The 14,243-nt window shown below is 40.3% G+C and overlaps 1 protein-coding gene across 1 annotated transcript; it reads right to left on the reverse strand.

Annotated features, from left to right (window-relative positions):
* Positions 1 to 1,607: 1,607 nt before the first annotated feature.
* LOC130915423 (oocyte zinc finger protein XlCOF6-like) lies at positions 1,608 to 13,763 on the reverse strand. Its single transcript, XM_057835436.1, has 3 exons — positions 13,616 to 13,763; positions 13,227 to 13,342; positions 1,608 to 4,467 (listed from the first exon to the last, which is right to left on the reverse strand). The coding sequence occupies exons 2-3, from the start codon at positions 13,230 to 13,232 to the stop codon at positions 2,611 to 2,613; spliced, it is 1,863 nt and encodes a 620-aa protein (XP_057691419.1). The 5' UTR covers positions 13,233 to 13,342; positions 13,616 to 13,763; the 3' UTR covers positions 1,608 to 2,610.
* Positions 13,764 to 14,243: the final 480 nt, after the last annotated feature.

Raw genomic sequence — 14,243 nt, forward strand, 5'->3', positions numbered from 1 at the left:
TCATTTTTAAACATTGAAGCTTTTCAGGCTCCTTTAATTTTGCTTTTTTTTCTCCACTAGCCATTCCTGAAGTACGAAAGAAGAAGAGTGCAAGTAAGAACTACATCGAGGCGCAGGGAAGGAACGGCCAGGAGAGGGGACTGTTGGCAAGAAGTCTAGACTCAAAGCGGGTTGTTTCTTTGGGCTACACAAGAGCCGTTAGATTTTTCCTCTTTATTCTACATACCAAGGGCGTAGGTTTGCATAAGGACGGTAGGGACCATAAGCGGAGTTTAAGGGAGGCCCAGGCCCTCCTGTTGGCCGAAAAGTGTCATTGCATGTAATTGACATTCATATACATATACTGTTTATATATAGTTGTAATATATAAGTTGTAAAGCATTAAAGCAAACAAAAATGAATGAAATGAACAAAAAAAGGTATTTTTATAATGGGTCAAAATTATTTTTCGAACAGCTCATGTGACTAGCACCTTAGACGGTCATTTGCTTTGCATATTATTTACAACAACAAAAATTAGGGGAGGGCAATTTCATTTTTCAAATGATTTTTTTTGTTTGTTTGAAAATATATATTTTTTTAATAAAGCAACTTTTTTGCGGATTGATTGATTTTGACACAAATGTCCTACTCATAATATGGCCCAAACATAAAAAGGATTGCTAAAATCAAACTTTTTAAATTAAAAATTAAGTGTTCAAATGCAAATATTTGAGTCCCAAATACTTTTGCACGTTCAAAAACTTTTTTCTATAATTATTATTTTTTTGATTATTTTTCTTTGTTTGAAAATATATATTTTTTGTTTGAAGCAACTTATTTTTTGATTGAATGAAAAAAAGACACAAATGTCCTTGCCAAAATGTGGCCCAAACGCAAAACAACATTACTTCAAAAAAAGTTGCTTCAATTAAAAAAAACAAAAAAAACTTTCAAATGCATTTTTTGGACTTTCAAATTTATTTTTCATTCAAACACATTTTTTGATCGAATAATGAAGACACAAATCTACCTCCATATGGCTCCGCTCAGGGGATATAATTTTTGACTGCGGTAACTACATTGGCACGACACCGGCCGGCGTACCATATTCAATGGATGATGATCTTGGCGGGTATCTCTGTCCTAAGAGCCTGATTTAGAATTCCCCTCAAGAATGACAGGGGGAAAAAAGCTCATTTTCAACTTATTATTATAAATATTCTTGTGAGTTAATTTTATTGCTGACACTGCATTTTGGGGTCATCAAACTCTTGTGCCCCTCCTGGCCCAAAAGTCAAACTCCGCCAATGGTAGGGACATAACACTACCAACTTTTGAGGATGCTAAAACTGTCCCCACCAACTTTTAAGCAACCTTATTTGCATTATATAATGACTTCAGTTATAATGGTCATTTAGGTTGTATTTGCATATGTTGTATGGATAGAATTGACCCTACCATTATTATTTAGTGCATTATTCTCATTTATGTTCAGACTTACATTTACCCCCGTTTCTTGCTGAAAGTGCCAGTCCATTTTTTCCCCCTCAAACGCAATCAAATAAAACCATTTAAAATAGGGCTGTCAAAAGATTGAAACTTTTGACTTAATCACAGTTTAAAAATGAATTAATCTTAATCTCTACTCTCTAAAATATGCCATATTTTTATGTAAATCATTGTTGGACTGGAAAGATGAGAAAAGACAGACATATACAATCAACATACTGTACATAAGTTCTGTATTTGTTTATTATAACAATAAATCCACAAGATGGCATTAACATTATTAACATTCTTTCTGTTAAAGGGATCCACGGATAGAAAGACTTGTAGATTTTAAGAGGTAAATGTTACTACAAGTTATTCTAATTTTTTCTTATTTTCTCTTAATTACTTTTATCTACCTTACTTTTGTCCAAACCTGCTTAAAGCAGGACTCAAAATAGTCTACGCCTCTGTTATTGCAGTTAAATCCAAAATAAGCCCAAATTTCAAATTTATAAAGGGACGAATCCACGCAAAATGACCGGAAGTACCCCGCCCACCATTGCTGAGGTGTGCCGCCCTCAGCACACAGCAGCTAATATTACTGTTTACATCGACTGACGGTGGGCTGCTATAACTGTGTAAACACCCCAGTAATGACGGCCAACCCATAGAGGGCGACGTACAAAAACCTCTACTTAGATTAGTCTAATCTTGTTGTTATTGCTTCAGCAGACTGCAAGGCAATGCTGCTTCACGCTGCCAACTGCTGGACAGGAGTAAAAAGTGCAGCCACTGAATTATTTCCACCAAAATCACGAGTAAAGATTGATGCAGCCGGATTTTGAATCGATACGAGAATTGCGTGACGTAATATCGCGATTTACGGATCAATTTTTCTTAACAACCTTAAAAGCACGATGTTAGGAATATATGGCACAATTAACAGAAAAACGTAATGCAAGTTACACAATTTAAAACAAATATTTGTGTTGGATAGTGGTAAAAAAAAGAACAGCACATGAAAAATCATTTCAACAACTTTTTCAAAAGAGGCTCATTGGGAAAGTGATTCAATTGAAATGCTTTCTCCCGCTGTAAATACAGGAATCAGAATACTTTGTCAGAATTCAAAGGTTTTTACTCAGTGTGGCTTCTTGCGTGCACCGCTAAATTTTCTCTCAGAGTGAATCGTTTACCACAAAGTGAGCATGCAAAAGGTTGTTCTCCAGTGTGTGTTCCTGTGTGAATGTTCAAATTTGCCTTCTTGAAGAACTTTTTATCACAAAGTGTGCAGGCGAAAGGCTTCTCTCCAGTGTATCCGCATGTGTGTCTGTTTAAACCTCTCTTATCGAAGAATCTTTTACCACAAGATTTGCAGTCAAAAGGCTTTTCTCCAGTGTGTGTTCTTGTGTGAATGTTCAAATTTGCCTTGTTGAAGAACTTTTTATCACAAAGTGTGCAGGCGAAAGGCTTCTCTCCAGTGTGTGTGCTTTTGTGTTTCTTTAAATCTCCTTTACGGATGAATCTTTTACCACAAAGTGAGCAGGCAAAAGGCTTTTCTCCAGTGTGCGTACGCTTATGCCTTTCTAAATCAGTATTCCGAGTGAATCTTTTACCACAAAGTGTGCAGGCGAAAGGCCTCTCTCCAGTGTGGTTTCTGGTGTGTCTGTTTAAAAGTCCCTTCTCGATGAATCTTTTATCGCAAAGTGTGCAGGCATAAGGCTTTTCTCCAGTGTGTTTGATTGTGTGCTTCTTTAAATTACCCTTCGCGAAGAACTTTTTATCACAAAGTGTGCAGGCATAAGGCTTCTCTCCAGTGTGTGTTCTTGTGTGAATGTTTAAATTTGCCTTCACGAAGAACTTTTTATCACAAAGTAAGCAGGCATAAGGCTTCTCTCCAGTGTGTTTGATTGTGTGTTTCTCTAAACTAAACTTCTCGAAGAATCTTTTATCGCAAAGTGTGCAGGCATAAGGCTTCTCTCCAGTGTGTGTTCTTGTGTGTCTGTTTAAAAGTCCCTTCTCGATGAATCTTTTATCGCAAAGTGTGCAGGCATAAGGCTTCTCTCCAGTGTGTGTTCTTGTATGAATGTTTAAATCTGCCTTCGCGAAGAACTTTTTATCACAATGTGTGCAGGCATAAGGCTTCTCTCCAGTGTGTGTGCTTATGTGATAGTTTAAACCTCCCTTATGGGTGCATCTTTTACCACAGAGTGTGCAGGCATAAGGCTTCTCTCCAGTGTGTGTTCTTGTGTGAATGTTTAAATTGGCTTTCGAGGAGTATTTTTTATCACAAAGTGTGCAGGCAAAAGGCTTTTCTCCAGTGTGTGTAGGCTTATGCCTTTCTAAATCAGTCTTGTCAGTGAATCTTTTACCACAATGTGTGCAGGCAAATGGCTTCCCTTCAGTGTGTGTTCTTGTGTGTCTCTTTAAATTTCCCTTCTGGGTGAATCTTTTACCACAACTCGTGCACACAAAAGGCTTCTCCCCAGTGTGTGTACGCATGTGTTCTTTTAAAACACATTTCCAAGAAAATGTTTTATGACAGACTGAGCAGGAAAAACGTTTCCCAACCGCGCATTCCCTTATGTCTCTTTTCAATGATGACTTGTTTAAAGATTTTGAATCATTTTGGTCAAAGTCATCCTCCTCCTCAACACTATTAGAGTTAGAAGAATGTGACGTTATGTCGTCGCTGTCCGAAAGCGGAGCTAAAAGGCCGTCCGGTTGCGATCGTCCTTCTCCTTTTATTGTCAGGTGCTGAAATGAGCTGTCGTTCCAAGGTTTCGCTGCTCCGATGTCATTGTCTTCTTCACTCTTTACACTGACACCCATTGGAAACTTGAGGATTTCAACATCCTGTTTTTCTTCTTTCATGTCAGGGGTCTCTGGCTCCGCCTCCTGTTTGATCCACGGAATGTCAGACTCCTCCTTTTTAACGCGAAGGGGATCATGCTTCTCAGGGTGAAGACCTTCTACAGTGACATCAGTGGGACACTGGGTGAAAAAACAAAAATCACATGATTTGCTGACGTCGGAGATATAGAGAGAAAAACAGGTCGTCCCCGAGTAAGGATGTACCCCAATGATGTGATTTCAACTTTACGACGCTGGAGTCTCCAGTCCTTTTTTTATAATGTTGACTTTTGTTTTGTGATGCATGCAATTATTTTGGCGTAAGAAATGCAGGGCAGGTAGTTCTTCCGCACGCGAAGCTTGCAAGCCAGAGCGCATTTACACACGAAGAACGTGTTTGTTCACGCTAAGATGAGTGCACGCACACACACAAGGAAAAGCTATTTGCGACCAAGAGGAAGCAGAGTGTGAGAGAGGAAAGACCCTGCGCGCACATTTGTTACTTTCAAAGCACCCAGAGGCAACAACTTTTGGACTGTTTCTTGTGCGTTTTCAATTGTGGTCGAATACTTTGGGCGAGTTGATGTGATTATTTTTGATGATGTGCGGACGCTAACTGATACATGCTAATCGTTTGCGTTCATTGTTCTTGCTGTATCAACAGCAAGCTATCGCCCAAAAATTTGAATTGCTGTTATTGAAGACTAAACCGATTTCATATCATTTTATTTTAGTTTCATTCTGTAAATGTTGATTTCATGAGAAGCTGAATAAAGTCAGGAAACCACACGGACCTATCCTCAACATCTTGGCGAGGACAGTACAATGGTGTGTATTACATGTTTTTTGGATAGTTATTTCAAGATTTAGGCGGTATTTAAAGGGTTAATTTCGAATTACGCGGAAATTCGGGTTACATCTCCAGCGTAGGAATGGAACTTGTTCGTAACCCGGGGACTACCTGTATACATTGATGAATTCACTAACTACATGTTTTATTTATTGGTGGGCTGAGAAGCATAATTTGTGTTAAAAATGTGTTGAATGACAATAGACAATAAATATTTTTCCTCTTTATTCTACATATTGACTTGATTTTTTCCAGAAATGCCGACAGAGGCTCTGTCATTTTCACCACTGAGACGTTGCAACAATAACCACATGCTCCACTATACCAATCAAAGGTAACAATATTTTTTTCTCCACTAAAGAGCGCTCATGCTCTTTGGATGGGTGGTATATATTTGCAGTGTTTCCCACCAATTAAAGAGACTGTGGCGGCCCGCCACAGTCTCGTTTGGGCCCGCCACAGTCTCGTTTGCGCCCCCCCCCCGCCGAAAAAAAAAAAAAAAAAAAAAGATACTAATCAGATGCGTCAGTCAGCCGATTACACAGCTGTAGCCCACTCCACTCTACTACCCGCGCGAGTGAGAGCAGCATTTTAGAGTAGTATTTTATTTATTTATTCATTTAAGAGACGCAAGGGGAACGAGTAGGAAGAATGGGAGAACGAGCGAGATAGCGAGAGATAGCGGTCGCATGTCGTAGCAGCCCGCTGTTATTTTGTTATTGTTTTTCTTTATTATTGTTACCACAATCAAGTGGGTAAGCAAATACAGACTTCTCTCCTTCTTCCCCATATCCGGGGCATTACAATAGTTTGGATCGGACTTTTCGGCGAAAGTGAGCGGTGGACGGCCGTCTTGGACAGAAAGCAAACTTTGACTGAACTTGCGTAGAGAGGGGGGCCCAAAATAAAGCCTTGCTCTATTTTCAGAGCGTTGGTCACAGTAAGTATTTATTAGTTCAAGCAGAGTAAAATGATACATATTCATGGTACAAGAACGTCGTTTCCGTGTCCATCGATTGGTAAGAAAAGGCTGTTTGTACAAGTGACGTGTGGGCGCTCCCGTCGGGGGGACATTTCGCGTGGAGTGGCTATTTTTCGGCACAACACCGACGCGCCAACTTCAGACAATTATGGCTGACGAAAGTTGGATAAATGCGCCCCCCCCCCCCTCTCACAATTTCGCGAGCTCTGGGACACTCGAAAAATGACTCTCTTACCTCTCCTTGCTAAGTTAATGGTACCTCGATGTGCGTTTGTGTGGAAATTTAGTTCACGAACAACGGGGAAAAAACTATTCACCTTCTCACCGAATCAAGAAAAACTCTTTACACGGCCATTAGAATTCCCCCTGTCCTGTAAATGGGTCAGTTGATAGAAGGACTGTTATTGTTGTGGTAATGTAGTACTTATGAGGGTCAAATAAAAAGAAAAAAGGAGGGCTACGACGGCGGTCTGAAACCCGCGGCTCTTGGGACGCATGCGGCCCCTTAGTGCTGCTTCGGAGCTTTTTTTTTTTTTTTAATGGAAAAAGATGGGGGAGGGAAATATATTTTTTGTTTTAATAGGATTTCTAGGAGGACAAACATGATATAAACATTCTTTCAATTCATTAATATTGTAATGAAGTTAAACTTGTGGTGTCATCGTACAACAGAGTAGTCATGTGGTGCGCTATAGGATCCACTGCAGGGAAAATAAACATTTAATCATGAAGGCTAATTATGTATTTCTAGCCAACTTAGTCATTTTCATAGTAGGCTAATATAGCTAGTATTGATAATTATAAGGCTTGTACAAGGCTTTTAATTTTTTGCTGCTCCAGACATACTGTATCAGGTTGTTTTTTTTTTTTTGGGGGGGGGGGGGGGGGTCAAATATGGCTCTTTTCAACAGTTTGCCAACCCTGAGTCACTACGAGATGTAAGTCGTACATTTGCTACGAGAAAAAAAGTCGCATTATTACATAGGGTAACGTAGCTGTACTCAGCAACGCATTTTACATACATGTACCGTAGCTGAGAGCTATAACATTAGCCTAGCTAATGAAATATTTCAAATATATCGTTGTTATGGTTCTTCTTGGGGGGAAAAATAATGAAAAAAAAATTCGCCGTGGCATGACATGGTGTGGCTGTCCGACTCCGATGCAGCCCACCACCACAGTTTCAAAAAAATCCTATGGTCAGAGACCCTCCCACCACAGTCTCCTAAAATCCTGTGGGAAACACTGAATTGATTTGGCTTCCCACTGTCTGTTACAAACATTTTTGGACATGGTAAAAAGAGGCGTCTTTTCTCATCTCCCGCCCATTCTCACAAGCCGGGGGGGGAACTGGAGGTGAGGGCGGTCGTCGTGACGCTCCCAAGCCAAACATGGCGCTCCTTGGGCAGACACGTGAGAACCAGAGAAGAATGTGGGTCCCTGCGTGAGCCCGGGCAAAAACGGCGCACAGCTCTTCACATCTCTTTGCTGTGCACTCTTGTTTGGTTCAAAAATACTGTGCACACTCTGAAAATGAGAGTGTCACTACCATCTGGGGCTGTCCCCAACGACTAAATTTTCTCCCGGTTAGACAGCCGACTATTTTTACAATTAGTCGGCTAATCTAATAATTTTTTTTTTAGTAATTTAAAAGTGACATTTTTGTTGACGCTTATCATTTCACAAAAACATTTTGGAACACTTTAATCCTTTATTAAAATTCAATCACACACGTAAATAACAATAATGAATCACGAATAAACAATGAGTTCAAATGCTGATAGCATTAACTAGTGCAAAAGAGATGGAATGTAAACAGATTCAGATCACTGCGCCTTTCCAACATGATTCCAAACAATTCTTAAAAAATACCTCGCATTAATATTATAATTTAGTACTATATATAATAGTATTATAATAATTATAATAATTATTCATTGCCAATCAGATTTTTCATTAAGGGTGTCATTTTAAAGGTATTCTTAAGGCCAAGTTATGCTTCCGTGTCAGACCTGCGCCGCCAACGAAGACCCGATTTACGACCTTGCGCCGTAGCCTCTCTGGGTCCTTCCTTTTTTTCCTGACTTCGCGTCGCGTCAACGCGTATGACGTGGTGGAAATGGACTATGATTGCGCCGCTCACTGTTGTTTCTGGTTTAGCGCAAAATCCCCGGCATTGTGAAACATATTTTTACACGCAAAAATGGACCAAGCCGACGAGAGTATCAACGAAGAGCAAGTACGGCAACTTCTACAATGTATCGTCAAGACATTATGAAGATAGCCAAATAGCATGCAATTCGTGGGATGCGATTGCTAAAAATACGGGCCTGGAGGTCAGCCAGTGATTGAATTAAAAAAAAAAAAATTGGAAGAACCACGAGAAAAGTATGTGTGTGTTCGGAATCGAGTGGCCACACGAAGCGGCGACCCAGTCGACCAAAAACTGCCACCTTTTTATCACTGTATCGTATTTTTGGTTGGTGCACTCCATCATTTATTTTGTACATATGTTTGCTGTGAGTCTGTGACTTATTTATGTGTCACACTTCAAGTATATGAAGAATAAAGGACGGGTTTGGTGTCAAAAGAGTTGTATTGATGTTTAATTTTCAACAACAGTTAGTTCACACTAGGGGTGCAACGGTTCAGTTAGCCCACGGTTCGGTTTGAACCTCGGTTTTGAGATCACGGTTTCGGTTCGGTTTCGGTTTGCGTTTTGCTTTTTTTTTTTTTTTTTTTTTTTTTTAAACTGCCTTTATTTTGCTTTTAAAAAAATGAAATAAACACTTAAAATGTAAACATTTTTGACTGTTAAAATGCCTCTTAGCTCTTTGGCAAGTGTAGTGACTGACTACTGAAATACACACACAGAAGTAAAAAAGTTACTTGGCAAAGTAACTGGTGATACCTTTCATGTTTTTTTTCATAAAAAAAAAAACAAAACAAAAAAACCCAAAAACATAGTAACCTTTGCTATGTTTGGATGTCATTTAATGTTGTGAATCAACCGATAAAGTTGATAAAATTGCTCCCGTTTTTGCCTTAGTTCCCTTCTGTCTACTTTCGACATGTGAAAATTTTATAACTGTTTCATCCTTTAAAGATAGACTCAAGTCAAGATTTTGCCGATTTAGGAGTATTTTGGATAAAAAGTTGCTTAGGTTCGCTCGGAAGGTTTACTACAACAGAGCCTTTCTGAGAAGTATACTGCTCTAAAATGGCGGCTGTTTACTAACGCTACCGAGTGTCATTTCGCTTGTAGATCTATATGCATGAGATATCTAGGCGTAGATTATATGATGTCGGCCACGGTCAGGAAATTGGAGCCACCTAGCCTAGCATCGCGTTTGCTACAGCGTCTCAACAAACACTCCTCCCTCTCCGTGTCTGACTTTTCTCGTGTCATTCAAGTATTAACGAACATTGGCTCCTTGCAGAAACGGTGACCAAATCCGAACGGATGAAAAAAAACAAAAAAGCAATGCACGAAAAACATGCAGATTTTGAACGTAACGGACGGCGTACACATTTAAAAACCAGTGCTCACGTGTACAAATTACGACGAGACCGTACAACTTGACAGGTATGTGGACCGTCATAGTTAGGTAGTAGCACTCTGTAGCACGGGACGTCCAACTATCAGCGGTCAGGGCGAAATTATGTGCTTTCGTGAAATCATCTTCAATGGCTTTGCGTGCCATTTCTTAAATGTCGGGGATTATGTTGTGGGCGAAATATGTCCGCGAGGGAACAATATAACGCGGGTCAAGCGTTGCAATTAAATTAACGAAGCCCGCATCTTCAACCACGGAATATGGTTGCATGTCTTTTGCAATGCAAATCCCTACTGCGTGGGTTATTTTCTTGTTTTTCTGACCTGATATTGTAAGGCTTTTGGAACGCCTCTTCTATTGACCCGTGTGTTTTCACTGGTGTCATCTTCGGGGTTGTCCTGCTCTGAGAAAACGATGTCTGTGGTCTTGCCGTTAGCATAGGGAACAAGCGCTGAGCAATGCTTGCAAATTGTTTTTGTTTTTTTCATTATTTTCTCTCCATCTGCATTGTAGTCCACGGGGAAACCGAAATGTTGCCACACCGCAGATTTGAAAGAAGCCGGTGCTTCCTCAAAATTCGGTCTGTCGACTCCTCCGCTCGCCATAACTTTTTTTGTTTTCTTTCTTGTTTCACTTTCACCTCGCTCGTAAGCGAGAGAGGGCATTACTCGGCTCCTATTACACAGGTGCTTGACAGCGATTGGACATTTACTCGTGGGGCGGGAATTTCTCCACAGCTGCGCTTCACGTCACACACAGGCACACAGAGTTTGACCAATTCATTCCACAAGCGTTCGGAATAAATTACTGTAATTGCAAAACCAAAAAGGCGCGGTTCATAAAGGCGTATTGAACCGAACAGGGCGAACCGTTCGGTTCAGTTTTGAACCGCAAACCGTTGCACTGCTAGTTCACACACGATACATCATCACTGATTGAGAGTGCCTTGATGCTTTTATGATAACGTTAACATCAAGGCTTCCAACGCAGTTTGGGAAGTTCCATAGACGCCAGAAATCTGCGACAGCTTCCCACTGGCTGGTTGTAGAACACGGCAAACAAATCGGGCTGGAGGGCTTTGCAGACCTCGGGCAAAACGCTGGACGCAGTGCTCGACGTCAGTTTGAAGCTAGCCACCACAGCTACCTGGTGTCCACCCGCGGCTAGAACTCTCTATGCAGCATCAGAGGTTGGACAGATCGCCTTGAAACAGTCTTCTGCATCACTTGCGCCTCAACATTTGTATGGTCAACATTTATTCAATGTTGATGAGCTGAAGATCCACATTCAAGCGTTCCATCTTGTATTGTTTATTTATTTTTTTCTCCGTTAAACTAGACAAGCGGAAGTCAACAAGCATGCCCCAAAACCGTACAAACAAAACGCCACACCCCTCTAGTGGCTTGGCGGTGAATTACAGAGCAATGCGTCACTTGCCCGGAGAACCATCGAATGTCAAATGACGCCGTAGTCGCTGCACCGTCACCGCAACGCGGGAGCATAACTCAGGCTTTAGTGTAGAATCTGAATTCTGAAGTATGTGGGATTAACTCCAGAAACCGTAATTCGTATGACGAACATGACATGCTTTTATTTTTTAAACGTTCACCGGAAGTACCTTTGCTAAACAGCACTAAAAAAGCACTTCTTGTCATTGCATGTGGTGTCAGTAGTATTTTTTTATTGCTTTTTTTTTTTGTTTGAAAATGCTGTTAACCAGCGATTTTTCATGTTTGAAGTGTCACCTTTGAACCACAAGTTTGCGTTTTGGAGAAGACTGCCAATGTTTTATATCAGGCTAAAGCTTTTTTCCTCAATTAGTCTCCATGTAGCAACGCTAATGTACAGTGTTTATTATAGATGTGTTTCCTTATTTTGCAAGTCTGAACTGTAATTCTACAGCATGTTGATTACCAATAAACATCTGTGAAATGAACTAGAGTCTCATATGTCATCTACACGCAATCACAAATGTATCCATGCATGCAGGCACACACGCTGTGATAAAACGCAGCCGTGAAAATTATCGCCCTCATTTTTATTTACCTTGCAGCAAATGGACTCATTGCAAATTGCAACAGGCTTAGCAACTTCAATAAAACATGTCCTTACTTAGTTAAACGGACTTACTCTTGTCATCTTCGAAAATTAAAACTTGGTGACAGCGTAGGTGTTTATTCATGGCCGAGGTGCAGCCAAGCTTGGCATTGAAGAGACAGGACACAGCAGTGTACCCTCCTTTGTTTCTTTGAAATAAGTCAATGTTTTAGACACTGGTGCGCTTTTTTGGCTTTGTGCCACTTCCCCTGCTTGCATACCGTGCATCCGACATTCTGAACTTTACACACATATATTTTTTTAACCCTTCGTAAACCGTCGATGGATTTACTTCATCGATGACGTCGACTATGTCAACTAGTCGGGACAGCTCTACTACTATCCAATGAGTGGATGTGCAAATAGACTTTATTCAAGTACGTTCCCCGAGGTCACCAGGGCCACCCCCTGCACCGCCCCACTATTTGAGTAGTACTTCCCTACAGTAACAATCAGTGTTTTAATAACGGCGTTACAATATGACGGCGTTATTTTTTTCAGTAGTGGGTAATCTAATTAATTAATTTTCTCATCTTGGCAACGCCGTTACCGTTACTGAGGACGGAAAGGCATGCGTTACTATGCGTTACTATATTGGTCGAAAAGTCTGAGGGAGACGGACTCACCGAGACGACAGAGCAGGAGTATGGAGGAGGCAAGAAAGTTGTGACGCCGAGCAAACGCGATGCTAGGTAGCTCCAATAATACATGTTGTAGCCGATAGCTAGTACAAACTACGCGCGCATGTTATGGTAGATATGGTAGACATGATAGATATCACACGTACTGTACATAGATATAACTAGATGCAAAATGACAGACATGGCACTAAATGAGTTAGTAGACAGCCGCCATCTTAAAGCAGTACTTTTTAGGACGGCTCTGTTGTAGAGAACCTTCAGAGCGAACCTAAGTAACTTTTTATCTAAAATACTTCTAAATCGGCAAAATCTTGACTTGAATCTATCTTTAAATGATGAAACAGTTTTAAAACTTTCATATGTCGAAAGTAGAGAGAAGGGAACTAATGCAATAATGGGATCAATTTTAACAACTTTTAACAGCTGATTCAGGGTAAAGGGTAAATTAGGGTAAAGAATTGGGCACGGGCCAATTGTACCAAAAACCTTCACAAAAAACTTCACATAGTGTGGCCAATGTTTTTTTTTTTTTTTTTTTTTTTTTTTTTTTTGGAGGGAAAAAAAAAAAAGTAATTATCACCAATTACTTTGCCAAGTAACTAATTACTCTTACATTCAGGTAATTGAGTTACTAACGCAATTACTTTTTGGGAGAAGTAATTTGTAACTATAATTAATTACTTTTTTTCAGTAAGATTAACAACACTGGTAACAATCACAACAAAACAAAGTCTGATATTGCATGAAAAATACAACTAATGTCATGTCCTTACCTTCATTTTTCAGTTGTTCGTCGTGACCTGGATTTCCTCTCCTAATTTTCCACGTCTCTACTCTTTGATGTTTGGGATTGCGTTGGCCTCCCTTCAGTCAGTGGTAATTGTCGCATCTTAAAGACAAATCGAGAAGCGTCTCATACAATTGAATGTAATCACGCTCATGTTAACCGATGCACTTTTCCTTAAAACAAACTTTACTAATCGGAAGTGGCGTGAAGCCAAAGCAATCGGAAAGCGTTAGCGTGTTTTAGCTAGCGCGCTAAACTAAACTAAACTAAACTAAGTTAAGTAAGCCTGCAAAGCTTTAACATGAAGCCAAACGACTTCCACTTTGCTTTAAAATGAGACTTTTTAGTCCACTAAATTCTTACTTCGGTACTTACTCAAAGAAAATGTTTTGAAGGAGGTCGTTCGGTTATGAGAAGGGAACACGAAAGAACAGCAAATCCCGGATGGGTACACAGAGGTTGCGTCAAGTGAACCGGAAGTAGAAACATTCAAGCGCCGAAACTTCAGCGCAAGGGCGTGGGTTTGATTAGGGTCGGTAGGGACATAACACTACCTACTTTTCAGGATGCTCAAATTGTCCACACCAACTTTTAAGCAACCTCTTTTCATTCTATGAAGAATTCAGATAAAGAGGTAATTTAGATTGTCTTACCATATGTTGTAAGAATAGAATAGACCCTAAAATTGTAAAGTGAATTATTTTCATTATGTTCAGACCAGGGGTCGCGTTAACCGAATATTTTCCGTCGTTGACCAATTTTTTAAAACGGTGACGGAAAAAACTGAAGTCCATCCGTCATTTTGACCGGTTGCAATTCACACCCCAGACTACAGGGTGGCGAGTGAGCATATTAATTAGCTATTGTCTCTCTTGATGCATGACGTCGTTGGCCTTACTCTGAAAAATGTCAAGGCAACTGAGTGTCCGAAGTTTTTTCAAAAAGCCCCAAAACGACGATGGTGTTGATAATTGAGGTGAAAAAACAGGGACTGCACAAGCGG

The sequence above is a fragment of the Corythoichthys intestinalis genome, chromosome 1 (assembly GCF_030265065.1).
Source record: "Corythoichthys intestinalis isolate RoL2023-P3 chromosome 1, ASM3026506v1, whole genome shotgun sequence".
In the NCBI taxonomy this organism is placed as follows: Eukaryota; Metazoa; Chordata; class Actinopteri; order Syngnathiformes; family Syngnathidae; genus Corythoichthys; species Corythoichthys intestinalis.